Source organism: Oncorhynchus kisutch, linkage group LG25, assembly GCF_002021735.2.
Source record: "Oncorhynchus kisutch isolate 150728-3 linkage group LG25, Okis_V2, whole genome shotgun sequence".
NCBI lineage: Eukaryota > Metazoa > Chordata > Actinopteri > Salmoniformes > Salmonidae > Oncorhynchus > Oncorhynchus kisutch.
The window spans coordinates 21,648,171-21,675,583 of NC_034198.2; the positions used below are offsets into that span (position 1 = coordinate 21,648,171).

The 27,413-nt window shown below is 44.0% G+C and overlaps 1 protein-coding gene across 1 annotated transcript; it reads left to right on the top strand.

Moving 5' to 3' along the window:
* Window positions 1-1,096: 1,096 nt before the first annotated feature.
* LOC109870015 (testis-expressed protein 2-like) lies at window positions 1,097-27,179 on the top strand. Its single transcript, XM_031804589.1, has 12 exons — window positions 1,097-1,558; window positions 10,540-12,043; window positions 13,070-13,270; window positions 13,548-13,881; window positions 14,406-14,656; window positions 14,756-14,905; window positions 15,121-15,309; window positions 17,453-17,667; window positions 19,961-20,098; window positions 23,405-23,620; window positions 25,950-26,070; window positions 26,257-27,179. Exons 2-12 carry the CDS (start codon window positions 10,571-10,573, stop codon window positions 26,470-26,472), a joined length of 3,504 nt encoding a protein of 1,167 aa, XP_031660449.1. The 5' UTR covers window positions 1,097-1,558; window positions 10,540-10,570; the 3' UTR covers window positions 26,473-27,179.
* The last annotated feature ends 234 nt before the right edge of the window (window positions 27,180-27,413 follow it).

The window sequence follows — 27,413 nt, forward strand, 5'->3', positions numbered from 1 at the left end:
GAAGAGAGAGAGGTATCCTCTAGTAGGGGGTTATCCTAGAGAGAGGGGAATGTGGGAGAAGAGAGAGAGGTATCCTCTAGTAGGGGGTTATCCTAGAGAGAGGGGAATGAGAGAGAAGAGAGAGAGGCATCCTCTAGTAGGGGGTTATCCTAGAGAGAGGGGAATGAGAGAGAAGAGAGAGAGGGGAATGAGAGAGAAGAGAGAGAGGTATCCTCTAGTAGGGGGTTATCCTAGAGAGAGGGGAATGAGAGAGAAGAGAGAGAGGGGAATGAGAGAGAAGAGAGAGAGGTATCCTCTAGTAGGGGGTTATCCTAGAGAGAGGGGAATGAGAGAGAAGAGAGAGAGGGGAATGAGAGAGAAGAGAGAGAGGTATCCTCTAGTAGGGGGTTATCCTAGAGAGAGGGGAATGAGAGAGAAGAGAGAGAGAGCGGAAGAAAAGAGAGAAAGCAGGAGAGAAAGAGCGAGAGGGAGAGAGGCAAAGAGAGAGAGGGAGAGAAAGAGAGGAGGAGCAGGGGGGGGGGGGGTATTCCCCAGCTGCAGCAGTGAGTCTGAACACTCTGCCCTGTTCCTTGTCATTTCCAGAGCTTTCTGTATCTAGGCCAAGATAGATGGAGTGCCCTATTCATTATTTTCTCCCTTTCCCCTGCTTTCATAAGTGTTCTCCTGCTCCAGGCCAGAGAGCTGACTCCTGCTCATTTTATCTATAGGACAAGTTAATAAAGGTTTCTATAGAATGGGGTTGAGAGCATTGTCATAGCATCCATGGCCTGTGAAAAATAGACTAAATGTGATTGTATATTTTTTTTTATTGGCTTGCTTGTGTGAAATAATATATTGGCCATTTCATATGTGGTTTCACAATTGTTTGAATTTATATAATAAAGCTAAACCTTCTATAAAAAAAGAGAGGTAGGCTTTAGAAGCAACACCAACTGAGCATCTCTGTTTCACTCTAGGTGCGTGTGTGTGTGAGAGTGAAAACGTTCGGAGAGAGTGTGTTGAGGCTGGACTATTTAATCTGGATTAAAGTGCACTGCGGCCATGGTTTTTATAATCAGATTGGTGAGAGGAGCTCTAGAGCTTCTGCTGATGATGCTGGAAGCGCGTGTCATATCTAGAACAGAGTCCGCAAGTGGGAGGTGTGCACGAGCGCAGCGTGTGGTGGAACTAGAGTCACACTATATTTTATATTAAAAGATCAGTGGGCAGCGCACCTTTCTCTTTTTAATAGACAGTCACTACACATCGCTGAACACGAACTACCATCAATTATTCTTACTGCGGTCCGCCGTGAAGAATTAACATTGTTGATACAAGTGGGCGCAGCAAACCAGGCTTGTGATGTGACAAGCGCGCACTATGAGCATTTCGCAGGACATCTCTCTAGGTCGCATTTGACAACCTTGACACACCGTTATTTTGGAGAATAAAAACTATCGAATTGTAAGTCGTATTGTCAAGTTAATCGTGGAGACTGGAGTTCGCTTCTCGATGTGTCAGTGATAATTGAACAATACAGAAGTGGTGTGGTTTGTGTCCATGCTGCATCGATAACCAGGTAAATTGAATTCAGTTTTAGTACTTGATATTATTGCTTTTTAATTGAATATGTTTGGAGCCTCGAAATATTTAATTTCAAGTTCAAATACTTTAAGGGTAACTGTCAACCCCAATTTCAGCCTTTGCCCAACCCCTTCAAAATTTACATTTGACCCGGCCACAAACACAACATCTCAGGTGAGAAGTTGTGGGTGGGAGGAATTGCTAATAAATATTAATTTCGTTGGTGGGTGAACGTAGATGTACCTGTCCCAAAACTTTCTCAGTAGACATACTTAGCAGAAGTCCACTGACACGCTCTGATAATAACTTTGTGTGCGTCGCGAGCAAAAGACCCCCTGGACAGTTAGCTCACAGTGGTAAGGCGCCGATTTCCTGACATCTGTTGCCACTTGAGGTCTACATTCGAATCCCTAATGGGGTATAAAATATATATTTGAAATGTGGACTCACATGTATTGTGTTGGGAATAAAAGTGTTATCATCACCTTGAAAATTAAGATTAGGGGCTCAATCCAACCTTCATTGCAGTATTTACAAGGTAGATCTTTTTCCAATGGTCAAATTAACTCACAGATTGCTTTTGGGTACAGTATAAAACCAACTACGACCAGGGTATGCTCACAGGTATGCTTTCAATTTTCAGAATTAGAAATGTGTGGGCATGGGGTGAATACTGTAAATAAAGGATAAACAAATACACAGGTATATACAGTTGAAGTCGGAAGTTTACATACACTTTAGCCAAATACATTTAAACTCAGTTTTTCACAATTCCTGACATTTAATCCTTGTAAAAATTCCCTGTTTTAGGTCAGTTAGGATCACCACTAGTTTAAGGATGTGAAATGTCAGAATAATAAGAGAGAGAATGATTTATTTCAGCTTTTATTTATTTCATCACATTCCCTGTGGGTCAGAAGTTTACAAACACTATATTCGTATTTGGTAGCATTGCCTTTAAATTGTTTAACTTTGGTCAAACGTTTCAGGGAGCCTTCCACAAGCTTCCCACAATATATTGGGTGAATTATGGCCCATTCCTCCTGACAGAGCTGGTGTAACTGAGTCAGGTTTGTAGGCCTCCTTGCTCGCACACGCTTTTTCAGGTCTGCCCACAAATGTTCTATAGGATTGAGGTCAGGGCTTTGTGATGGCCACTCCAATACCCTGACTTTGTTGTCCTTAAGCCATTTTGCCACAACTTTGCCACAAAATATGCTTGGGGTCATTGTCCATTTGGAAGACCCATTTCCGACCAAGCTTTAACTTCCTGACTGATGTCTTGAGATGTTGCTTTAATATAGCCACATACTTTTCCTACCTCATGATGCCATCTATTTTGTGAAGTGCACCAGTCCCCCCTGCAGCAAAGCACCCCCACAACATCATGCTGCCTCCCCCGTGCTTCACGGTTGGGATGGTGTTCTTCGGCTTGCAAGCCTCCCCCTTTTTCCTCCAAACATAATGATGGTCATTATGGCTAAACAGTTCTATTTTTGTTTCATCAGACTAGAGGACATTTCTCCAAAAAGTACGATTTTTGTCCCCATGTGAAGTTGCAAACTGTAGTCTGGCTTTTTTTATGGCGGTTTTGGAGCAGTGGCTTCTGCAACTCAATGTTAGGAAAGTGGTCCTAATGTTTTGTACACTCAGTGTATGTCACGTTTTCAACAAACTGTCAAAATAAAGACCAGGATTTACGTGTTTCACTGTAGCTGAGCTCCTGAGTGGCGCAGTGGCCTTGATTGGGAGTCCCTTAGGGCGTCGCACAATTGGCCCAGTGTCGTTAAGGTTTTCCTGGGGTAGGCTGACATTGTAAATCAGAATTTGTTCTGAACTGACTTCCCTTGTCAAATTACCTATCTGGTTTTTGATTTTTTTTAAATGTTCTCTTTAAGAACTATTAAATCATAAACATAAACCTATTTCTTGAAATGCTTTATTTAATTGAATGTCATAACAACATGTCAGCAATGTTTTGCCTTTTGTCTCTCGACAGAGCATCATTTATAACCATAACTGATCACCATTTATTTATACCATACATGTATCAATGAGCTCGCTAGTCATTATCCTGTACCACTTCCAGTTTATTTGGAAGATATCTATAGGCCTACTGCTGTCACTCATCTCTCTCAGTGATGTTTGCATAAAGCAAACAAAGGCATCATGCATAAAACACGTTTCCAGATTCCAAACATATCCGTTATTATTTTTGTCCATAATCCTCGTAGATTTGTCTGACTTTACAGTGAAAGCCTGCATTATGGTTAATCCGGTTCTCTGGCACTGTCCCCCTGTCTGATCAGACTCAGACTGATCAGACTCAGAGAGATGTATTGACACTGCATGGTCTGAGAGGAGAGCAGCAGTAGGAACAGACCTGCCTGCTTGTCTGTCTGTTTGTCTGTCTGGCTTGGTCTGTGCAACAATTCTCTCGTTGCGATGGAGAATATTGACTTGCCCTAGGAGGAGTAGAGTAACAGTCATCCTCCATAACTCCTCTATAGACAGAATTGAATCTCAGATTAACAAGGCAAATACTTGCTGCTGCCTCTGAAGTTTTCCTCTAGAGCCTGTATTGAATAGTACACATGAGATTTGGAATCAATTTTATGTCGAATTTAACTTTTATTGAGGGGTCAACCCCACAATAGAAAATCCACGTACTACTGAAACTGGTAAACTAGCTCGTAATCATTTGTTTTGTTCTATACTGCCAGTGTGCACCTGCATAATGCCACACTTTGCATGTGCCACTGACTGGTTGTGCTCCTTCTTGCTCTTTACATCACGCGCCGAGTTGGCACGTCAAATCCTCATCATTGTGTGTCATGCAGTTGACAGGATCAGAGGCATTATATTAGCCAAGCCATGGTTGAGCCTGTCTAGGATAATGCTGATTGATAGATAATGCTGCGGTGTTTCATAACCATGGACGCTGCCCGAAGGGCTCCCATTTTAGTAATATATAGGGCAGAGTCCTACAGGGCCTTCAGAAACTATTCACACCCCTTGACTTTTTCCACATTTTGTTGTGTGCCTGAATTTAAAATGTCACTGGCCTACACACAATACCCCATAATGTCAAAGTGGAATTATGTTTAGACCTTTTTACAAATTAATAATATATCAAAAGCTGAAATGTCTTGAGTCAATAAGTATTCCAAATCAAATTAATTGTATTTATCACATACAACTGGTGTAGACTATACAGTGAAATGCTTGCTTGCGAACCTTTTCCAACGATGCAGAGTTGATCAAATAATAATACACAATAAAATAGTAACTAACACAATAAATTAAATTAAATACACAAGAATGGAGGTACAGTATATACAAGGAGTACCAGATCACAGTACAGAGGTACTTGAGGTAGATATGTACATGAAGGCAGGGTAAAGTGACTAGGCATCCGGATAGATAATAATAAGAGTTAAATAAAGAACAGTCTAGCAACAGCAAATGATGAGTGTAAAAGTGTATGTATGTGTGTTTGTGTTGTCTCGGTATGCGTGTGTGTGTGTAGTATTTGTGAATGTGTGAGTTACTGTGTATATGGTGTGTATATATAGTCTAGTGCGTGTGCATAGGGTCAGTGCAAGATAGAGTCAGTGAAGACAGTAGGGTACCATTAATGAACTATTTAGTAGTCTTATGGCTCGGGGCTGTCTCGGAGCCTGGTGGTCCGAGATCCAATGCTCTGGTACCATTTGCAGGACGGTAGCAGAGTGAACAGTCTATGACTTGGGTGGCTGGAGTTTTTGCAATTTTTTGTGCCTTCCCACGACACCAGCTAATATAGAGGTCCTAGATGGCAGGGAGCTCGGCCCCAGTGATGTACTGGGCTGTCCACTCCACCCTTTGTAGCGCTTTGCGGTCAAGGTCGGGGCAATTGCCATACCGAGCGGTGATGCAACCAGTCGATGGTGCAGCTGTAGAACATTTTGAGGATCTGAGGGCCCATGCCAAATCATTTCAGTCTCCTGAGGGGGAGGGGGAAGAGGCGCTGCCATGCCCTCTTTACGACTGTGCAGGTTAATGTGGATCATGTTAAGCTCCACAACAGCCTCGTCGATGTTGATGGGGGCCTGCTGTCCCCTCTTTCTCCTATGATACACAATCAGCTCCTCAGTGAGGGAGAGGTTGTTGTCCTGGCACCACACTGCTAAGTCTCTGACCTCCTCCCTGTAGGCTGACTCATCGACGTCTGTGATCAGGCATACAACCATCATGTCATCAGCAAAGTTGATGATGGTGTTGGAGTCGTGCACTGCCACGCAGTCGTGGGTTAACAGGGAGTACAGGAGGGGACTAAGCACACACCCTTGAGGGGCCCCCATGTTGAGGGTCAGCGTGGCAGAGGTGTTGTTGCCTACCCTCATCATCTAGGGGTGGCCCGTCACAAAGTCCAGGATCCACTTGCAGAGAGAGGGGTTCAGTCCCAGGGTCCCTAGCGAGGTGATGAGCTCTCTGTACGCCACACGTCATATTGCTCGACATATCAGTCGAGCAGTGAATTTTATACACAAATTCAACCACAGAGAACAGGGAGGTTTTCCAATGCCTCACTAAAAAGAGCACCTATTGGTAGATGGGTAAACAATAAAATACATAGAATATCCCTTTGAGAATGGTGACATTATTAATTACACAAATTCACCTTTCAGCAGAACAATAACCTAAAACACAAGGCCATATACAGGGCATTTTGAAGGTTTTCAGACCCCTCAACTTTTTCCACATTTTGTTACGTTACAGACTTATTCTAAAATGGATTAAATAAATAAAAATCTCATCAATCTACACACAATACCCCATAATAACAAAGTGAAAACAGGTTTTTAGAAATGTTTTCAAATGTGTACATTTATTTTAAACAGAAATACATGATTAAGTATTCAGACCCTTTGCTATGAGACTCGAAATTGAGCTTAGATGCATCCTGTTTCCATTGATCATCCTTGAGGTGTTTCTACAACTTGGAGTCCACCTGTGGTAAATTCAAATGATTGGACATGATTTGGAAAGGCACACACCTGTCTATATTAGGTCCCACAGTTGACAGTGCATGTCAGAGCAAAAACCAAGCCACGAGTTTGAAGGAATCGTCTGTAGAGCTTTGAGACAGGATTGTGTCAAGGCACAGATCTGCGGAAGGGTATCAAAACATTTCTGCAGCATTGAAGGTCCACAAGAACACAGTGTCACCATCCTTCTTAAATAGAAGAAGTTTGGAACCACCAAGACTCTTCCTAGAGCTGTCCGCCCGACCAAACTGAGCAATCACTGCCAAAGGTGATTCTAACTGACTCGGGGCATTGAATCTAATCAAGATTAGTGTTTAATTTTTAATCTTTTTTTACATATTTTTGAATTTTTCTTCCACTTTGACATTACAGAGTATTTTGTGTAGATTGTTGACAAAAAAAATACAATTAAATCCATTTTAATCTCACGTTGTAACACAACAAAATGTGGAAAGGGTCATGAATACTTTCTGAAGGCACTGTATGGGCTCTGGTCAAAAGTAGTGCACTATAAAGGAAATAGGGTGCTATTTGGGATGCAGACATGTCTGTCACAGTACAGTGATGCCACTGGTTTAGGCCATAGATTACTACAGACTGAGGAACGGGCTTTATTCTCAGAATATGTGGTAACGCTTTATTTGGGTAGATGCTCTACAGACTATCAGTAACATTTCAACTAACTATCTACTGATCCTAGCCCTAACTCTACATTTAACCCTTATCCTAAGCCTAAATTGAACCCTTACCGTAATCCTAGTCCTAACACTAAACTTAATCCTTACCCTATCCCTTATTCTAACCCTTACCCTAACCCTTATTCTAACCCTTACCCTAACCCTTAGTCTAACCCTCACCCTAACCCTTATTCTAACCCTTACCCTAACCCTTAGTCTAACCCTCACCCTAACCCTTAGTCTAACCCTTACCCTAACCCTTATTCTAACCCTTACCCTAACCCTTAGTCTAACCCTCACCCTAACTGTAACCGTAGCAAGCCGTTACTTATCAACAGATAGTTGGTTGTTAGTATGACCATCTGTAGAACTTGTTTGTGTGTTTTTGTGTGTGTGTTTGTGTGTGCACTCATGCACCTGTGTCTATTTCTACTATTCATGTAAATGCACTGTGCACCCATTCACCCTGCAGAACTTGCCTTCTATCCCCCTGGCCCCAGGCTGGGAGGCAGGTCTAATGCTGTTTGCGACTCTGTGACTCTAATATCTGATGGCTCTCCAGCCCATTTTGGCTGAAGGGATTACAGAGAATCTGCCGCCAGATGCTGTAGAATTTGTGCCATAGCATCATAATGCAGTTACATAACCAACCACAGATGGTGGAGTTAAACTCACAGAGTAATTGACCTAGTCTGCATTTGAAATGGTATCTTATTCCCTGTCTATACATTACATGACTGAAGGTATGTGGACACCTGCTCGTCGAACATCTCATTTCAAAACCATGGTCATTAATATGGAGTTGGTCCCCCCTTTGCTGCTATAATAGCCGCCATTCTTCAGGAAAGGCTTTCCACTAGATGTTGGAACATGCTGCCGGGACCTGCTTCCAATCAGCCACAAGAGCATTAGAGAGTTTAGGCACTGATGTTGGGCGATTAGGGCTTGCTCCCAGTCGTCGTTCCAATTCATCCTACAGGTGTTCAATGGGGTCGAGGTCAAGGCTCTATGCAGGCCAGTCAAGTTCTTCCACAGCGATCGCGACAAACCATTTCTGTATGGACCTCGCTTTATGCATGGGGGCATTGTCATGCTTAAACAGGAAAGGGCCTTCCCCAAACTGTTACCACAATGTTGGAAGCACAGAATCCTCTGGAATGTAATTATATGCTGTAGCTTAAGATTTCCCTTCACTGGAAGTGAGGGGCCTAGCACAAACCATGAAAAACATGGTGGCGCAGTGGTCTAAGGCACTGCATCGCAGTGCTAGCTGTGCCACCAGAGTCTCTGGGTTCAAGCCCAGGCTCTGTCGTAGCTGGCTGCGTCCGTGGGGCACAATTGGACGTGGGCCTTGGTCCGGGAGGTGACCAAGAACCCGATGGTCACTCTGACGGAGAGGCCTTCTTCTAGAAGGACAACCATCTCTGCAGCACTCCACCAATCAGACCTTTATGGAATCTGCAGAGAAAAATGGGAGAAACTTCCCAAATACAGGTGTGCCAAACTTGTAGCGTCATACCCAAGAAGAGTCAAGTCTGTAATCGCCGCCAAAGGTGCTTCAACAAAGTACTGAGTAAAGCGTCTGAATACTTATGTAAATGTGATATTTCCGTTTTTTTATTTATACATTTGCAAATATTCTAAAATCCTGTTTTTGCTTTGTCATTATTGAGTATTTTGTGTTGATTGATGAGGGGGGAAATGATTTAATCCATTTCAGAATAAGGCTGTAATGTAACAAAATGTGGAAAATGTCAAGGGGTCTGAATACTTTACAAATGAACTGTAGTGTATCTCATAGGGTCCCGATCATCATCTTTCTCCTGTCCACTGATCTACACATGCTCTTTTCTTGGACTGACTTGGACTACTAGCTGCCTTTAATGCCTATAATGTTATAGCCAGGCCTACTGCCAATTCTGCCATTCAGCTCTTTAGTACCATGGTGTAGAATAGATGTTAAATGGCTGCCCGGAGGAGGTGATGGAAAGCGTCTCTGACTACCGTTACCATTCATCTTAGTATTACATAAGCTGCTCTTTAAGCTGCTGAAGCAGTCATCAGATCGTGTTGGCGGGCTGCTCTGGACTGCTCTGGGTTCTGACGGCAGGGATCAGAGTAAAACCAACTGATGTCTCTTAGACAGATGAGTGTGAGAGGCACATACAGTACATCTTATTTTCTCTGAGAGTGTCATCTGAAGTGCCTTGATTGAGGTGAATCTAAAAATCACTTGGTTGCATGGCAACAATGCAGAGAAGTGTGTATAATAGATCCCCAAATCATACGATTGGTCAGAGCTGAAGTGCACATATGCTTATTCTATGATGTGATAGGCCAACACCTCTACAAACAGTGTTTACATCAGGCTTATATGAAAAATGTGTCTTTTCCCTGTTCATATACATGAAATTATTAATATATTAGTCTTGTAAATGAGTGTAATCTTACATTTTAATCAGTACTTCTTCCACCCCAAATCTGCATGGTATTTGGAGCAACAGGCCCCCAAAGTACAGCATTGGATTCAAGCCCAGTTCTCTGCCCTACTTTAAACAACATTTAGGGAGGAAACTCTCTTATCTATTTCTGTATAGGCCCTACTTTCCAAGCACCAACCTACACACATACACACACACACACAAATCACTAGTCCCTTTAATAACGCCACTTTAAGAATGTTTACGTATCTTGCATTACTCATCCCATATGTATATACTGTATTCTATACCATCTATTGTATCTTGCCTATGCCACTCGGTCATCGCTCATCCATATATTTATTTATATGTACATATTCTTATTCCATCCATTTACTTAGATTTGTGTGTATTAGGTAGTTGTTGTGGAATTATTATATTACTTGTTAGATATTACTGCACTGTCGGAACTAGAAGCACAAGCATTTCACTACACTCGCATTAACATCTGCTAACCATGTGTATGTGACCAATAACATGTTGATTTGATTTGAAATGCGAAGCGACGGCAGCGGGAGACAGAGAGGTTGTTATCGGGGGCCTAATTCAGATGTAGGCAAACGTCAACACAGAGATTTAAAATGATGTCATTTCCCTTTGCTTGCCAAGCTGCATTCACACCTCCTTGCATGAACACGAAGGGCAGACTCTCACTGAAAGGAATGCTAATGATGAAAATGAGGCGTAACATATGAACAGAAGCTCTCTCTCTTTCTCTTCTCCCTTTCTCCTGGGACTTAATCATCAACAGTAGCTGACTGGGTTGATCTTTCTTTTGCTGACTCCTAGGTGCCTCGGGTCTACAATGATAAGACAATAAATGGCAGAGATAGGAGAAAATGTGGCAAGAGGAAGAGAAGAAGGAGATGATGGAGTGGGAGGTTTAAGGCCACCTCATGACCCCCAGAGCCCTGCCCCCTTTCCCTTTTCTGCTCCCCCAGTTAGGGCCCACCATGTCGGGCTCAGGAGGGGCATCGTGATCCAGCTAACAGGCACAGAGGGTGAGTGGGACAGTCTGGATGACAACGAGCTCATCTTCCCCCTTGAACACAACGACTATGACGACCAGACTCCCTACATCTCCCTCTCCAAGGAGAGACAGAACTCCATGGAAGAGGAGAACCAACACTGCCTGCACTCCCCAGCCTTCCACGTACCCCTCTCCCCCTCCTCACCTGGGTCCCTGGGGGACTGCTCCAACTCAGCCCCCAGCTACCTGTCCCCCAGCCCAGCCACCCCCACCCACCGGCCACTGGCTAGCCTGGTCAAGTCCCTGTCCACGGAGCTGGAGCTCCCTCATGGCTCATCCCTCAGACCCAGGCCCTTCCTCAGCCTAGTCAAGTCCATCTCTACTGAGATCTCCCGCTCAGAACCAGAGGTGTCGCAGTCCAAGTCTGACTCCCGCCTCAACCTGCACCTGCAGTGGAAGAACCTGACTCAGCCTAAGGGAAGGAGTGATGGAGACTCCCGTACCGCGCCACCCTCGCCCATCGCTCTATCCCCGTCCGAGGGCACCAAGGCGGGCTTCTTCAAGATGGAGCTGGAGGACACGAAGCGGAAGTTCTCTGAGGCCATGCAGGAGCCTATGTTCAGTAAACCTATCAGTATTTTCAGTAAGATCATGGGGGATGAGAAGGAGAATGCAGCTGCAGGCAGCCCCAAGCACCAGAGAGCTACAGGGACTCACTCAGCTGGCTCCCCCAGCTCCAGAGGTGTCTATGTGGGGAGGATGGAAAGCACGGAGGTGGGCATCACAGAGTCTCCGCTGCGGAGCGCCAAGAGAACGGATGGTGACTCTCCGCCGGTGTTTGACTGGCCGTGTGTCAAACACCCAAAGAAGGGTCTGCCCACTAGAACATGTTCTGTCCACGATCACCACGGTAACAAACCCAACGACAATTCAGAGGAACTGGAGATCTGCACCTACGATGAAGTCATGCAGGTTGTTGCCATTGAGAGTCATCATCACAGGCGCCCGCGGAGATTGCCTGGTTCACTGATCTCCTCAGGACCCCATCGTGTGGTTGTTCAACCCACCTCTCCACCTCCTCCACCACACATGGTGTTGTTCTGTGTGGCTGTGTTGTCCTACGCCTACTTCATCCTTCCCCTGGGCCCCTATATATCAGGCCTGGCTCTGGGCATGGCCTTTGGCTTCCTGCTGGGGCTGCTGCTCATCAGGTTGGGCTCAACTAGACACACAGCTCAGCCACATCCACACAGAGACGTTCAGGCCCTGACTGAGGTTGTTAAGCAGGCTGATACCCTCGGCAACGAATCAGACGTCCTCAAGGTAAGATAGTGTTCAATAGTGAAAATAAATTCCCCCCCAAAAGATAAGAGGCTGAAGGTGAATCCCTTTTTGTACAGTTCATTTCTCTCAGCACAAAAGACCAGCTACGTCTGAATGGGAACTTATAACCATGGAGTCAGAAAATGGCCTTGGTCTTTACAGATCTTGACACCCACACAGGAATTGTCTGAATAGAAACAATCTTTTTAAATCCTACATAATGTGGAATGCACCTCTTAGAACTTGTCTTCCTAAAACCAGTCAGCACTTCCCATTCCCCTCTCTCCCTCTCTGAGCCTGAATCCTTTGTAATGTGGTGCCTGTGCGATAGCTAAAAGTGCCTGGGATGCAATTAACGTCGCCCAATAAAAAAGTTCCTCCAAACTTAAAGAGATACAGAGCCTCATTAGTGTTGTCTCCCTTGGCTGAGAACAGCAGGGCTGAGAACAGCAGGGCTGAGAACAGCAGGGCAGAGCACAGCCTTGCCAGATGCAGGGTACAGCTCCAGAGGCAATTAACTGAGCAGAGACGCTGGGGCTGTGTCATTTCTCAGGTTCATTGGCAGTCTTATCAGTGGTAAAGTGTAGCGCCACAGGGGGAAAGAGAGGTTATCTTCATGAGGAGGGATAATTCCCTTGGTTATTTGGTGGATTTGTTTGGAAAGTGGATGTCAGACTGAGCCTTGGGGTGAACAGTTAGTCGTGGACATCAGTGCGAGGGAGTTTTGAGACTTTTCCCCTCTAACACTAACACCATTTAAATGACCGAGGCTCCCCGAAGAGTCATGTCTAATATCGATAGATGTTTTGCTTTGTAGCTTTCTCTATGTGCCATGGTGTATGTTCACTCTTTGACTAACTGCATTGACATGTGTTCTGAAGGACAAGCTATTATCAACATATAAAATAGCGTGTTACACAACAGCTTGTCGTAGTCATTGAAGCATGCTCTCAGTATTCCCATGTGACGTTCAGGTATTCACTTGCTGTCTCACTATATAACTGGGTATGTTCCCATTGGTTTCAGGGCTGGCTGAACGAGATGTTTGAGTACGACCCAGAGACCTACCACCTGTCCCTGACCCACTCTGTGTTCGCCAGCCTGGAGGGGCACTGCCTCCACCTGGACTACCCCAGGAACAACATCAGCCGCAGAGCCACCTACGATGAAAAGCCTCCCGAGGCTGCGGTTGTCAGCACGCGCTGCTTCCAGCTACGACACAGCAAGGTCTGTCTGCTTACCCTCGCTGTTCAAAGCTTAACGCTTCATTTGAGGAAATATGATGCCAATGTTTTATTCATTGACTTCATAAAACCTTGAGATGTTTTTAAAATGTATTTATATGTGTGTTACATACAATAATCGCGTCAGTAGTGGTCCTCTGTAGCCCAGTTGGTTTAGCATGGCGCTTGCAATGTTTTTTGAGATGGTCTGAAAGCATAATAACCAGATGTATTAATGTTGTGTTATAAGAGGTTTCTAATAAGTCTAGTTGTAATACTAGGTGTTCCTGCTGCCCTCTGAGCTAGCCCGCAAGAGGCTGTGGAACCTGAAGTACCCTATCTGCATTGAGCTGGCAGAGGGAGAGGGGGTCATGGAGGAGGGGAGGGGCACAGTGGAGACCCCAAAAGAGGAGCAGGGGGGAGACCCCCAACTCCAAACACGACCCACCTCCAACCTCAAACCAGCAGCCAACCTCCCTACAACCCTATACCTCTTCGGACGGACAGGAAGAGAGAAGGAGGAGTGGTTTCATCACTTCCTGTCCGCGTCCATGGTAATGGAGAAGGAGAAGGAGAAGGAGAATGAGAGGCCTGGCAGATGTGTGTGCAGATCAGGTAGGATAAACTGTTTTTGTTTGTTTTTGTTGTCTTGTATGGTTGCCTTTTTCCCTCATTTAATTGACTTTGCGTTAGTATTTTATTTGTGTTTTTTGTGTAATGACAAATCTTCACAGTACATATATTGGCCATGAAAATATAATGCATTAGCAATACATGTGGAAAGGGAAGGATAAATCCAGCAAATGTTACTCTAGTGGATTATATGCTCCAGTTCAATGTATTCAAGGATGATTCATTTGTAGATTACAGATGCGTGGACATGTAGGAGAATATAGTACTGTCGTGATGCTCTCAAAGCACTTAACCACACATGTTTCTGTCCCTGCTCTGGTCTGTCCTGGTAGTAAACTGAACAGTGTTGTCCTACGTCTTAGACAGTCCACTAAGTCCCCTGAAGCTAAATCTATCGCTGCGAATATTACACATTTCCTTGCAGATGCACTCTCATGTAACACTTAAAAGAAATGATCACAACAATGTAAAATCTGTGAACCGACAGCTGTCATCTCTGTATCTAGATGTGTCGGTATTGCGAGGGGTGAGCCCATCAAGACGGTCCCAGGACAGCAGAGGTTCCAGCAGGATTGGGAGCACTGAAGAGGACCTCCCCGTTCCCCCTTCTGCCCCCTCCATCCAACCATCCAGGGTGGGCTCTCCACTGCTGGACTACCCCTCCTACATGGCTCGTTTCCTGCCCTCAGAGCAGCCCAGCCCCCTGCCCAGTCCACCCCTCAACAGCACAGAGACAAGCCCCACCAACAAAGTGAGGGTGAGTTCTGCTGACCACCTGAATGAGACATCTAGAAACAGATAGATTATATAATTAAATAGTGTGTTAATCTGTAGTGGCGTATATATTTCCCTACAGTGCACCTGTGATTTCCCAGAGTTCCCGGTGGAGGACAACACTGACTGGGTCAATGCACTGATTGGTCGAATATTCTGGGACTTCCTGCGTGAGAAATATTGGGCGGACATTGTCTCCAGAAAGATCCAGAAAAAGTTGAGCAAAATCAGAGTGAGTGTGTGAGCTCTCACAGTGTAAAATCCCCTCTTCAGAAGTAAGGGGAGCTTGTACAATGTTTCTATTTGGTAATTGTCTATAGTATATAGTATATAGTAGTATATAGTAGTATATAGCCAACATAACCACAAAATCCACTGGAAACAAGCAACACAGAGGAGCGAAATTACATTCTTTGATTGTTTGTGTGTGTGTGTGTGTGTGTGCAGCTGCCTTACTTCATGAATGAGCTGACTCTGACTGAACTGGACATGGGCTCCTGTCTGCCCCAAATCACCAGTGCGTCCAGACCTGTAGTCAACAGCAGAGGCGAGTGTCAACTAAAAAGCTCACTCTTCCTTTTTACTCTCCCTGATGTTTCTGCGATGATGACTAGGGCCGGGTGTTTTCCAGACCATGTGACCTGACCAGGAGAAACTCTGCGGCCCAAATATTGTCAGGAATAACTCCTGACCCTAATGATGACACAGCGAATCAGCCCACTCTGCATACAGTACATGAAACTCTCAGAGCACCAATTAGTGAAAGACAATGACAATGTGTCATACTTAGTCTAATCTAGATTCTGGAGGGGTACTTAGAAGCAGATTAAATGGATTTGTCCTGATTATGAAGGTCTGCAAATTACAGCAAATTACGACAGATTATAATTCCCCAAAAGAATGATGGTGACAAATGTGGACTGTGCAGAGGGAGCTCTGTATGAACCTGTAAATGGGATGGTGTGTGATTAGAGAGGCATGGATATGACGCAGGTCGTGTTGCCTTGCGCAAGTTGTGATGCGAGCAGAGAGACATGAGGAAAGGGCTTACAGACTAACCCTCTCTGTAGGAACTAAACTAACACATGGAATTGTTTTAAGATGGTCATACCGTGGATCATTTAGCTGTTTTAGGACCCCTTTAGGTATAATAATAATAATAATATTTGCAAAAATATTTAATTTGGCCTTTATTACTATCGCCGATAGAAACAGATTGAATTCATAAATGGCAAAAAATATAGTTAAAAAAAATTATCATAAGGAAAAAGGTTTTGAAGTATCTGTCCCATATCTAGCAGATATAAGAAAGGAAATATTTACACATATTTAACCCCTTATTTTTTTGGGACACAAAACTACCTCTATATTTCCATTTGTTGGTATGGGTTTCCTTCAGACGAGTCCCATGACTATTCTGTGGTTCGTATAGCAAAACTGAGAACACCATCGTGTTCCTGAGAGTCTGCCCTTTCCATAGAAGGGTCATAACGTTCAGACGCTACAGACATTTCTGTGAGAAGACCGATTTTCGGGATGTCTCATGGTCTGACAAACACCGCTGTAGCTCGGCCACCTTCCACCGTAGATTTGGAAGGCCAACATAGGTGGATGCGACAGATTGAGATGTGATATCTCTAGCATAATCTGACAGATAGAGATGTGATATCTCTATTATAATCTGACAGATTGAGATGTGATATCTCTATTATAATCTGACAGATTGAGATGTGATATCTCTATAATAATCTGACAGATTGAGATGTGATATCTCAATCATAATATGAAAGATTGAGATGTGATATCTCTAGCATAATCTGACAGATTGAGATGTGATATCTCTATTATAATCTGACAGATTGAGATGTGATATCTCTATTATAATCTGACAGATTGAGATGTGATATCTCTATTATAATCTGACAGATTGAGATGTGATATCTCTATAATAATATGAAAGATTGAGATGTGATATCTCTAGCATAATCTGACAGATTGAGATGTGATATCTCTATTATAATCTGACAGATTGAGATGTGATATCTCTATTATAATCTGACAGATTGAGATGTGATATCTCTATTATAATCTGATAGATTGAGATGTGATATCTCTATCATAATCTGACAGATTGAGATGTGATATCTCTAGCATAATATGAAAGATTGAGATGTGATATCTCTAGCATAATCTGACAGATTGAGATGTGATATCTCTATTATAATCTGACAGATTGAGATGTGATATCTCTATTATAATCTGACAGATTTTGATGGGATATCTTTTTTATTATTTTACTTAGATTGACGCACGGGTGCGTCAATAGACTATTAAGCACAAGCCAGCAAATCCTGTCCAAGCACTATAAATGCCCCCCGTGTGTATGCGTTCGCAGATGCACACACACACACACAGACACACATAGACACACACACACACATAGACACACATAGACACACACACGCACATAGACACTCATAGTCACACACACACATAGACACACACAGACACACATAGACACACCACCACCAAACCAATATGCTGCACGTCCCCAGCAGGACGTAACAGCTCCCTGGCTCACTGAGATTACAACAGATTACTGTAATAATATCGACTCATCTGATGCTCAGGACTCTATCATAATCAGATGACATGAGCAATGGACCGTCTCCTCCCTCTCAATCATCTGATCTGCCTCTTAATCTCTGTGCTGGTGTGTGTGTGTGTGTGTGTGTGTGTGTGTGTGTGTGTGTGTGTGTGTGTGTGTGTGTGTGTGTGTGTGTGTGTGTGCATGCGGCAGTGTGTGTGTGTGTGCGTGCTTGCATTCGCACATGTGTGTGTGTGTTCTCCAGGCTTGTGGCTGGAGCTGGAGGTGGTATACACTGGGGCCCTGCAGATGACCCTGGAGACCAAGATCAACCTGTCCAAACTGGGCAAGGAGGGCAAGGAGGGAAGCCTGGACACTGACAGCCTCACTGATACTGGCAGCCAAGGGTCAGTCACATTACAGTTAATACTGCACTATCATCTAAAAGAAAATATATGGTGTACTGAACAACATGCATTTTACGTAGTACAACTAACGCTATTATTTCATTGTAAATTGAACTGCAAAATTACTAGCCTGGGTTGCAGTCTGTTTGTGCTATTATGGAATTTTTGCACCAAACAGATCTGGATTTCAGGCTACAATATAACCACTGCCTTGCGGCATCTATGTCACGAATCTCGCCGAAGATGGTGCCTCTTCCTGTTCGGGCGGCGCTCGGCGGTCATCGTCGCCGGCCTATTAGCTGCCATCGATTCCCTTTCCGTTATTGGGTTTAATTGGGTACACCTGTTTTGAGTTAGTGTTTGTTTGTAGGCTATTTAAGGGCACTAGGCCCGCTGGGTATTTGTGCAGGCTTGTTCCCTGTTATCTGGTGTATGAGTGTTATCAGTATTTTTTCTGGACAGTTTTAGTCCGTTGTATTTTGGGACGGGTTGTTTTATGACCCTGGTGTTTTGCATGTCGTGGCTCCACAGTCTATGGAATAAAATATCCACGTACAGAATTACCTGCTCTCTGAGCTTGACTCCTCCACTCACCATTGTTAGAAGTTGTAACAGAAGCCCGCACCAATACCCAGCGGGCCTAGTGCCCTTAAATAGTCTGCAAACAAACACTAATTTAAAACAGGTGTACCCAATTAAACCCAATAAACAGAAACAAACGGAAAGGGAATCGATGGCAGCTAATAGGCCGGCGACGAGAGTTCTCTATACATGACAGAGTTCTCTATACATGACAGAGCTCTCTGTACATGACAGAGCTCTCTATACATGACAGAGCTCTCTATACATGACAGAGTTCTCTATACATGACAGAGTTCTCTATACATGACAGAGCTCTCTGTACATGACAGAGCTCTCTGTACATGACAGAGTTCTCTATACATGACAGAGCTCTCTATACATGACAGAGCTCTCTGTACATGACAGAGTTCTCTATACATGACAGAGCTCTCTATACATGACAGAGCTCTCTGTACATGACAGAGTTCTCTATACATGACAGAGTTCTCTATACATGACAGAGCTCTCTATACATGACAGAGCTCTCTATACATGACAGAGCTCTCTGTACATGACAGTGTTCTCTATACATGACAGAGCTCTCTATACATGACAGAGCTCTCTGTACATGACAGAGTTCTCTATACATGACAGAGTTCTCTATACATGACAGAGCTCTCTATACATGACAGAGTTCTCTATACATGACAGAGCTCTCTATACACGACAGAGCTCTCTGTACATGACAGAGCTCTCTATACATGACAGAGCTCTCTGTACATGACAGAGCTCTCTATACATGACAGAGCTCTCTGTACATGACAGTGTTCTCTATACATGACAGAGCTCTCTATACATGACAGAGCTCTCTGTACATGACAGAGTTCTCTATACATGACAGAGTTCTCTATACATGACAGAGCTCTCTATACATGACAGAGTTCTCTATACATGACAGAGCTCTCTATACACGACAGAGCTCTCTGTACATGACAGAGCTCTCTATACATGACAGAGCTCTCTGTACATGACAGAGCTCTCTATACATGACAGAGTTCTCTGTACATGACAGAGCTATCTATACATGACAGAGCTCTCTGTACATGACAGAGTTCTCTATACATGACAGAGTTCTCTATACATGACAGAGTTCTCTATACATGACAGAGTTCTCTATACATGACAGAGCTCTCTATACACGACAGAGCTCTCTGTACATGACAGAGCTCTCTATACATGACAGAGCTCTCTGAACATGACAGAGCTCTCTATACATGACAGAGTTCTCTGTACATGACAGAGCTATCTATACATGACAGAGCTCTCTATACATTATGTTGACTAGTTGGTCTGTTTCCAGATTTAAATGGATTCCTACAATAGATCATATTTTTTGTTGAGCATGTATGAGCTTGTTTTTACAGTATGGTTGGCTCTGCTGAGTATGGTTTTATTTAGGTGTCAAATCCCCAAAATGTCTCTATCAGGTTTGTGGATAAAGCTAGGGTTGGGGCTGAACTCAGATAAGGATTAAGGTTAGTCTCAGTGAGAGCTGAAATCATTTTGCTCTCATGCTTAGCCAGAGCGATTTACAGTCATACATTTTCACTCTTTTTTGTACTAGTTGCCAATGGGAAGTGGACCCACAACCCTGGCATTACAAGTGCCACATTATACCAACTGAGCCACACGAGACACTTAGGAAACCTGTGTTATTGTGTTTTGTGTCCAGGTCCAGACCCGTCCTCAGTGTTTTGGCTGACAGTGATGAAGAGTCCTCCAGCGCCGGCTCTTCAGATGAGGAGGAAGTACTGCTCTCAGAGCACCAAAGCATTGTGGGAGAAAAGGGGACTCTACCTGGTGCTGAAGGGTAATTGATGTCTCTTTCTCTTACACACCAAATATAGACGGCCATGTAGAATGATGCGGCCAGGAGTTTTTCCTGACTGTGACCTTGTACTGTATTTGCCTCGTTTCAATTCGTAGCGGTGACATTCGGTTTTGACGCTCGTTTTACATTTAAAGGCAATGTTCCCACGCTAGCAGAGACTGCATTCACGGTAAACGCTGCATATGTTGGCTTCATCTGAAATTATCTTGACATTTCAAGCTGAAGCGCTTCGAGCCCTAATATAATTTTCTATAGTCACAACCAGAGTTGTGGACTCGAGTCACATGACTTGGACTCAAATCTGACTCCAGTCACAAATTTGATGACTTTAGACTCAACCTGATAGAAAATAAAATAACCTGAGACTTGACTTGGACCCTCAAGACTTGGGACTCGGCTTTGACTCGAGACTGATGACTTGAACTTATCTGGCCAGGTTTTGTCATGTTTTGTCACTCATTTTGTGGCACAGAGTCTATGTGGATTACTGTACACCCAGCCAGCGACAGCAGCACAGCATCGCCCTTGCAAAAAAAACTGTAACAGATTGGCTAGTGAAACACACACTCGGCACTGTGATTGGACCAGCAAGCTGTCAATCAACACAGGTCGGGTGACGAGCTAGAGAACAGATTGCTGTACAGCTATAGGATCAGGTTAAATTATAGAAGAGAGGATTGCCGTAATACATATACAGCTACAAAAATGTCTTGGTGTGTAAGAACACTTTACAAGCTCATCAGTAATGGGGCAACAGTTGCTAGCATAGGCCTGCTGGTATGCAACAGCTTTAAATTGATCATCTACATATGAAACTTGCCTTTGGAATTTGTTTCAATTGTATTATTACTGTGGTAAAGATGCACCATTGCGCACCTCTTCATTATGCTCTACAAACTGCTTTTTTTCTCTTGTTGAAGTGTTTGCTGTTGTTTTCACACGTTAAAGTGCATAGGCCCTATCTGGTAAATCTATATTTCATCTAATACTACAATAATTGATAGCGTTTCATCATTCCATCTCTGTACCGTTTACTGTGCACATGAACGTTCACAAGACTTATCTGGTAGAGGTTCTGTTTATTTCCTATTTCCCGGGTTCTGTCGGACTTCCGTTTGTCTGCGCTCCCCGCTTTGGAGTCAGAACCTTAAATAAGAGAAATTGATTGTTGGTGCTGAAATATCATTACCAATCATTCATCTTGATTAAAAGGAATGTAACAATGGAAGTGGAAATGGTCTTTTACATTGTAGAACCAGTTTATGGGTTGTAATTGCCAATTGGGTAATTGTATGGTTCTGGGGACCAAGTGATTCTATCATATAATGTTTGAGCTTCTGTTAGACAGATTCCATTTGGTTTCTCAAGGGGAGGCTACACAGTCTTGCCCTCTACTTGTCCATTCAGATAGGACAGGTTGAACCTGATACAGAGGGCGATTTCTTTTGGCCTATTGTCCTTGTATATTTTGTATATGGCGCTTTCACCATGGATCACCTGTAAATAAATCTACACTCCGAGCACTTCAACCTGCCTTGCCGTCTGCTGATTTCATGCCCTTATGGCTGCTACAAATAATGAAACGGCCCTCTGGTAGCCTCAAAAAATAGACAAGGATTTGTAGTTGAGTAAAAAAAGTTCCTCATCAGTCTGCACACAATGACAAAGCAAAAACAGGTTTAGATATTTTTGCAAATGTATTTTTTTTAAAACTGACATTTACATAATTATTCAGACCCTTTACTCAGTACTTTGTTGAAGCACCTTTGGCAGCGATTACAGTCTAGAGTCTTCTTGGGTATGACGCTACAAGCTTGGCTCACCTGTATTTGGGGAGTTTCTCCCATTCTTCTCTGCAGATCATCTCAAGTCAGGTTGGATGGGGAGTGTCGCTGCGCAGCTATCTTCAGGTCTCTACAGAGATGCTTGATCGGGTTCAAGTCTGGTCTCTGGCTGGGCCGCTCAAGAACATTCAGAGACTTGTCCCGAAGCCACTGTTGTGTTGTCTTGGCTGTGTGCGTAGGGTCGTTGTCCTGTTGGAAGGTGAACATTTGTCCCAGTCTGAGGACCTGAGCGCTCTGGAGCAGATTTTCATCAAAGATCTCTTAATTTAACTAGGTTTAAAAACATCCCCACAGCATGATACTGCCACCACCATGCTTCACCGTAGGGATGGTGCCAGATTTCCTCCAAATGTGACACTTGGCATTGAGGCCAAAGAGTTCAATCTTTGTTTCATCAGACCAGAGAATCTTGTTTCTCATGTTCTGAGAGTCCTGTCATGTGCCTTTTACTGAGGAGTGGCTTCCGTCTGTCCACTCTGCCATAAAGGCCTGATTGGTGGAGTGCTGCAGAGATGGTTGTCTTTCTAGAAGGTTCTCCTATCTCCACAGAGGAGTGACCATCATTGGTTAACAAGGCCCTTCTCCCCCGATTGCTCAATTTGGCTGGGCAGCCAGCTCTAGGAAGAGTCTTGGTGGTTCTAAATTTCTTCCATTTAAGAAAGATGGGGGCCACTGTGTTCTTGGGGATTTTAAATGTAGAATGAAATGTTTTGGTACCCTTCACAAGATTGGTGCCTCGACACAATCCTGTATCGGAGCTCTACAGACAATTCCTTCGACCTCATGGCTTGGTTTTTGCTCTGACATGCACTGTCAACTGTGGGACCTTATATAGTCATGTGTGTGCCTTTCCAAATCCTGTCCAATCAATTGAATTTACACCAGGTGGACTCCAGTAAAGTTGTAGAAACATCTCAAGGATTATCAATGGAAACAGGATGCACCTGAGCTCAATTTCAAGTCTCATAGCAAAGGGCCCGAATACTTATGTAATTTGCAAACATTTGTAAAAACCTTTTTTCACTTTGTCATTATGACGTATTGTGTATAGATTGATGAGGATTTAAAAAAAATCCATTTAGGATAAGGCTGTAACGTAACAAAATGTGGAAAAAGTCAATGTGTCTGAATACTTTCCGAATGCACTGTACTTTGACATCACTTTCCCAGAATATAGCTTACATTTAAGCTACTATGGCTGGATTCAATCCGTATTGCAATAGATCTCGATTAAAATACGTCAATTGTTAATCTCGCTATGAAGTGGATATTCAGTGCTATGGATTGAATAGGGCCCTTAGTTTTAGATCATAGCAGTGCAGGTTATAGCAGTGCTGTTTTCATTTGTGACCGGTGTGACATTTACATCTGAAGGCATAAGTCTGAAGGCACAAGTCCTCTCATGTATAAGTCCTCTCTCCTCCTCTCCTCCCCTCTGCAGGATTGCTGCTGGTGGCGGGAGGACAGGCAGGCGGATTTTGAGATTTGTAGACAAAATTGCTAAGTCTAAGTACTTCCAGAAGGCGACAGAGAATGAGTACATCAAAAAGAAGATTGAGGAGATGTCCAACACGCCCCTGCTGCTGGCAGTGGAGGTTCAGGAGCTTTCTGGAACACTGGCTGTCAACATCCCTCCTCCCCCTACTGACAGAATATGGTACGGAACACACTCAACATCCCTCCTCCCCCTACTGATAGAATATGGTACGGCACACACTAAACATCCCTCCTCCCCCTACTGATAGAATATGGTACGGCCCACACTCAACATCCCTCCTCCCCTACTGATAGAATATGGTACGGTCCACACTCAACATCCCTCCTCCCCCTACTGATAGAATATGGTACGGCCCACACTCAACATCCCTCCTCCTCCTACTGATAGAATATGGTACGGGCCACACTCAATATCGCTCCTCCCACTACTGATAGAATATGGTACGGCCCACACTCAATATCCCTTCCCCCCTACTGATAAAATATGGTACAGCCAACACTCCATATCCCTCCTCCCCCTACAGATAGAATATGGTATGACCCACTCTACGACACAGATCATGAACTCGATTCAGCCGGATGACTTTTTCTCGAGCAGAAGGTCAGTGGGCCTGAACATAATTGCAAATAATTTCTAGATTTCAAATTAACCACAAGAAGCCAAAACAGATATAATATTTGACCATAACATAATAATTTCAAACCTTGCTTACATTTGTATACGATCACGTGTCTCTTTATTATGCACGGGAGTACTTGGGAACAGATTTCCAAAATGATAATCTCTTGGAGCTGACTTCCTGGTGTTTTTACAGAACGCTGCAACCCGCCTGGTATTCAACCTTCCCACGTTCTCTCATCTCACCCCATTTTGCCACACACCACTCCACTGGCTTCCATTCGAGGCTTGCATCCACTACAAGACCATGTTGTTTACTCCCCCCCCCCCCCCACCTCCCCAATCCAAACAACCTTCTAGCTCTGACTCACAGCTCTTACTCTACGTTATTGAGGAAAAAATGTAAACTCAGCAAAGAAAAACGTCCTCTCACTGTCAACTGTGTTTATTTTCAGCAAACTTAACATGTGTAAATATTTGTATGAACATAACAAGATTCAACAACTGAGACATAAACTGAACAAGTTCCACAGACATGTGACTAACAGAAATTGAATAATGTGTCCCTGAACAAAGGGGGGTCAAAATCAACAGTAACAGTCAGTATCTGGTGTGGCCACCAGCTGCATTAAGTACAGTACTGCAGTGCATCTCCTCCTCATGGACTGCACCAGATTTGCCAGTTCTTGCTGTGAGATGTTTCCCCACACTTCCACCAAGGCACCTGCAAGTTCCCGGACATTTCTGGGGGAAATGGCCCTAGCCCTCAACCTCCGATCCAACAGGTCCCAGACGTGCTCAATGGGATTGAGATCCGGGCTCTTCGCAGGCCATGGCAGAACACTGACATTCCTGTCTTGCAGGAAATCACGCGCAGAACGAGCAGTATGGCTGGTGGCATTGTCATGCTGGAGGGTCATGTCAGGATGAGCCTGCAGGAAGGGTACCACATGAGGGAGGAGGATGTCTTCCCTGTAACGCACAGCGTTGAGATTGCCTGCAAAGACAACAAGCTCAGTCCGATGATACTGTGACACACCGCCCCAGACCATGACGGATCCTCCACCTCCAAATCAATTCCGCTCCAGAGTACAGGCTCATTCCTTCGATGATAAACACGAATCCGACCACCACCCCTGGTGAGACAAAACCGCAACTCGTCAGTGAAGAGCACTTTTCTCCAGTCCTGTCTGGTCCAGCGACGGTGTGTTTGTGCCCATTGGCGACGCTGTTGCCGGTGATGTCTGGTGAGGACCTGCCTTACAATAGGCCTACAAGCCCTCAATCTAGCCTCTCTCAGGCTATTGCGGACAGTCTGAGCACTGATGGAGGGATTGTGCGTTCCTGGTGTAACTCGGGCAGTTGTTGTTGCCGTCCTGTACCTGTCCCGCAGGTGTGATGTTCGGATGTACTGATCCTGTGCAGGTGTTGTTACACGTGGTCCATACTGTCTCCCTGTAGCGCTGTCTTAGGCGTCTCACAGTACGGACATTGCAATTTATTGCCCTGGCCACATCTGCAGTCCTCTTACCTCCTTGCAGCATGCCTAAGGCACGTTCACACAAATGAGCAGGGACCTTGGGCATCTTTCTTTTGGTGTTTTTCAGAGTCAGTAGAAAGGCCTCTTTAGTGTCCTAAGTTTTCATAACTGACCTTAATTGCCTACCGTCTGTAAGCTGTTAGTGTCTTAACGACCGTTCCACAGGTGCATGTTCATTAATTGTTTATGGTTCATTGAACAAGCATGGGAAACAGTGTTTAAACCCTTTACAATGAAGATCTGTGAAGTTATTTGGATTTTTACAAATTATCTTTGAAAGATAGGGTCCTGATAGGGTCCTATATTTGTGCATGTGTGTGTGTATTCCAGGTACAGTTTCTGTGTGCCTCCCAAGCTGGACCTGCGTGTCAGACCCAAGCTGGGGGAGAGGGAGGTCACCTTCTGTCACGTGACCGAGTGGATCGAGAAGAAGCTGCAGGATGAGTTTGAGGTTAGACTTCTCTTCCCTTTCCTGCTGCTCCACCTCTTTTCCTCTCGCTCTCTCGCTCTCTCACTCTCTCGCTCTCTCGCTCTCTCGCTCTCTCGCTCTCTCTCCCCTGCCTCCCCTTCCCCCCAAATCCCAAGTAAGACAATCTATCCCCAATAAAACAATTAATCTGTCTTCTCTCCATTCCAGAAAGTATTTGTGCTGCCCAACATGGACGATATCTACCTGCCTCTGATGCATTCTGGGATGGACAGTCCTCCAGCTGGGCTGCTGGAGGAGTGTCCAGCCCAGTCGTCACACTCACAACACTCCTCCATGGAGTCCATGGAGAGGATCTCCCAGGACAACACTGCTGCAAACTTGGACTTGGACTACACTGAACAAAAATATGAACTCAACATGTAAAGTGTTGGTCCCATGTTTCATGAGTTGAAATAAAGGAGAATTTCTGTCTGTAATAAAGCCATTTTGTGGGGAAAAACTCATTCTGATTGGCTGGACCTGGCTGCCCACCAAGTGAAATCCATAGATTAGGAACAAATGTATTTATTTAAAGTGTCTGATTTCCTTATGTGAACTGTAACTCAGCAACATTTTTGAAATTGTTGCATGTTGCGTTTTTTTTGTTCAGTATAGATGTGCCACCAAATGTAGTGAGATACTGTATATTACAGACTTTAAGTGATACCTTTGGTCAATGTTTACATGTGAGGAACAGTAAAGAGATGTGTGTTTGCGTGTTGATTTCATTTTTTACAGTTCAATTTCCTTTTGATCAGAGAGTCCATATTTAATACGTGAAAGATGAAAACGATCGTTGAATAAAACCAAGACATATAGAAATGTTTTTATGTCATGTTTTTAATTATTCAACATTTGGATTTGCCAGAATACAATAATCAACCTAATAGAAACATTATGAAAATGAAACATTCCATCAGAATACATCTGCAGTCTGTACAAAACACACCAAAATTAAATTAAAAGTTTAATTAAAATACAAACCTCTTTAATTTTCATAGTTCCGCATAATCATTATTTTATATAAAAACCTGTATGTCTTTTAAAACGTCATTAATCATTTGTAAAATACAAAAATAAACCCTGTTCCCATATTAGGAGCTGCTGCTTGTGTTACTCTCCTCTGTAGTCTCCCCCTCTCCATATCCCTCATACACCTCTCCTTCCCCCTCTCTATATCCCTCATACACCTCTCATTCCCCCTCTCCATATCCCTCATACACCTCTCCTTCCCCCTCTCCATATCCCTCATACACCTCTCCTTCCCCCTCTCCATATCCCTCATACACCTCTCCTTCCCCCTCTCTATATCCCTCATACACCTC

Bases quoted from the DNA above. Each gene is read 5' to 3' on its own strand.
- LOC109870015 (XM_031804589.1), top strand. From the start codon at position 10,571: ATGGCAGAGATAGGAGAAAATGTGGCAAGAGGAAGAGAAGAAGGAGAT. The intron at 15,310-17,452 runs GTGACCTGACCA...GTGTGTGTGTGT, and splicing joins CCGGGTGTTTTCCAGACCAT to GTGTGTGTGTGCATGCGGCA. The intron at 20,099-23,404 runs GTAATTGATGTC...TCCCCTCTGCAG, and splicing joins ACTCTACCTGGTGCTGAAGG to GATTGCTGCTGGTGGCGGGA.